The 1,410-nt window shown below is 33.6% G+C and overlaps 1 protein-coding gene across 1 annotated transcript in view; it reads right to left on the reverse strand.

Moving 5' to 3' along the window:
• LOC109589787 (rho guanine nucleotide exchange factor 9-like) overlaps window positions 1–938 on the reverse strand; it is a gene marked incomplete at its 5' end in the record, with an annotated part of 2,146 nt that extends 1,208 nt beyond the window's left edge. Inside the window, 3 exons of the mRNA XM_020005803.1 lie at window positions 293–391; window positions 635–796; window positions 857–938. Of these exons, the coding sequence (XP_019861362.1) occupies window positions 293–391; window positions 635–796; window positions 857–938 (343 nt within the window). The remainder of the gene's footprint in view (window positions 1–292; window positions 392–634; window positions 797–856) is intronic.
• Between the last annotated feature and the right edge of the window lie 472 nt (window positions 939–1,410).

Below are 1,410 nucleotides of genomic sequence, written 5' to 3' on the forward strand. Positions count from 1 at the left end.
TTGGAAGGGATTAAAGTGTTTGGGACTTCTGTGTCCCTTTCTTTTTTGTGATTCATTGCAAAATTTGATGAAGAATTTTATGATATATTTGACATAAGACAGCAGCACAAAGTGTAAGAACAATTTTGTAATTATGCTAAAGAAATATTAAAACTGATGCCAATTGCTCTGATGGATACATCATATGATGCAGATAGCTACATACCACAATTCACTGTTTCATCCCATAAATACAGCAGCAACTGCGGCGAGTCCAAGCACCGTAGGTGTCTCGTTAGCTATTGTTACTTACCATAGTTCTTTTTTGGTGGATGTTTCCTTGATATTGGCTCACTGGTGGTATTAAACAGAGCAATGGCAGCTCTTTTCATTTTAGGAGTGATGATGAAACCTATTGAAAAGAGAAGAGGGAAAATAATGGTGCCACATTGTATAATATAAAACCTAGTACATGTACATACATTTATGTGTACCTTTCCCTAACAAAGTTAATAATTATGGAGTTTTAGGCATTAAAGCACACCGATTTTTAGAATCAAGGCCATGTTGTACATATAAACTTGTGGCACTGTACATATACACGTGTACATATACACGTGTACATGTACATGTATAGGTATGTTAAATAACAAACCGTTTATTTTGTCATCCTCCACTTGTCTTCTCTCTTTCTTGAAAGCCTCCATCCATTCCTCTTTCATTCTTGCATTCTTAGCAAACAATACATACCATTTGTCGTCTTTATCGAAATTATTAATCCGCCAAGCATTTTTAACGCCATTACCACCATGAGACCCTACACAGGAAACCACACAATAATATTATCATGATACAGTATAAGATATACTGTACTTACATTCGCCATCTTTCAAGTCGATTATTTGACACTTGTCAGTATTCACACGACCTTTGTAAGACAACTTTCCCCTGACTGTATCCTAAGACACATCATCACAATGACATACATGTACATGTACATTTACATCATGTGCAATACAGAATTTTCTTTTTCAAAAATATTATTGGCTTGATTTTAGAATGTTCATTTTAGATTGCTCAACTTTAAAAATTTAAGTCAGAATCAGCTCAAACTTGCTACATAGCGTAAGGACATCAATATGCATTTTAAAATGTAATAGAATCTTGGGGTGATTTCGGAGTCATTTTTTGGAAAAACCTATAGGCATTTTTCAAATTTTTGGCATTTTCTTAAAATGCCATAACTTGAAAAATTGAATAATCATCTGAAACTTTTCCCACAGCATAAGGACATCAATATGCATCAGAAAATGTTATAAAAATTGGTGTAATTTTGGAGCTATTTTTTGGAGAAACCATGGACCTTGGGTATTTTTCAGAAATTGTTAAATGTTAAAATGACCATAGCTCAAAAAACTGAAGCTACAATCT

Source organism: Amphimedon queenslandica, unplaced genomic scaffold (assembly GCF_000090795.2).
Source record: "Amphimedon queenslandica unplaced genomic scaffold, v1.1 AMPQUscaffold_10888, whole genome shotgun sequence".
Lineage (NCBI taxonomy): Eukaryota > Metazoa > Porifera > Demospongiae > Haplosclerida > Niphatidae > Amphimedon > Amphimedon queenslandica.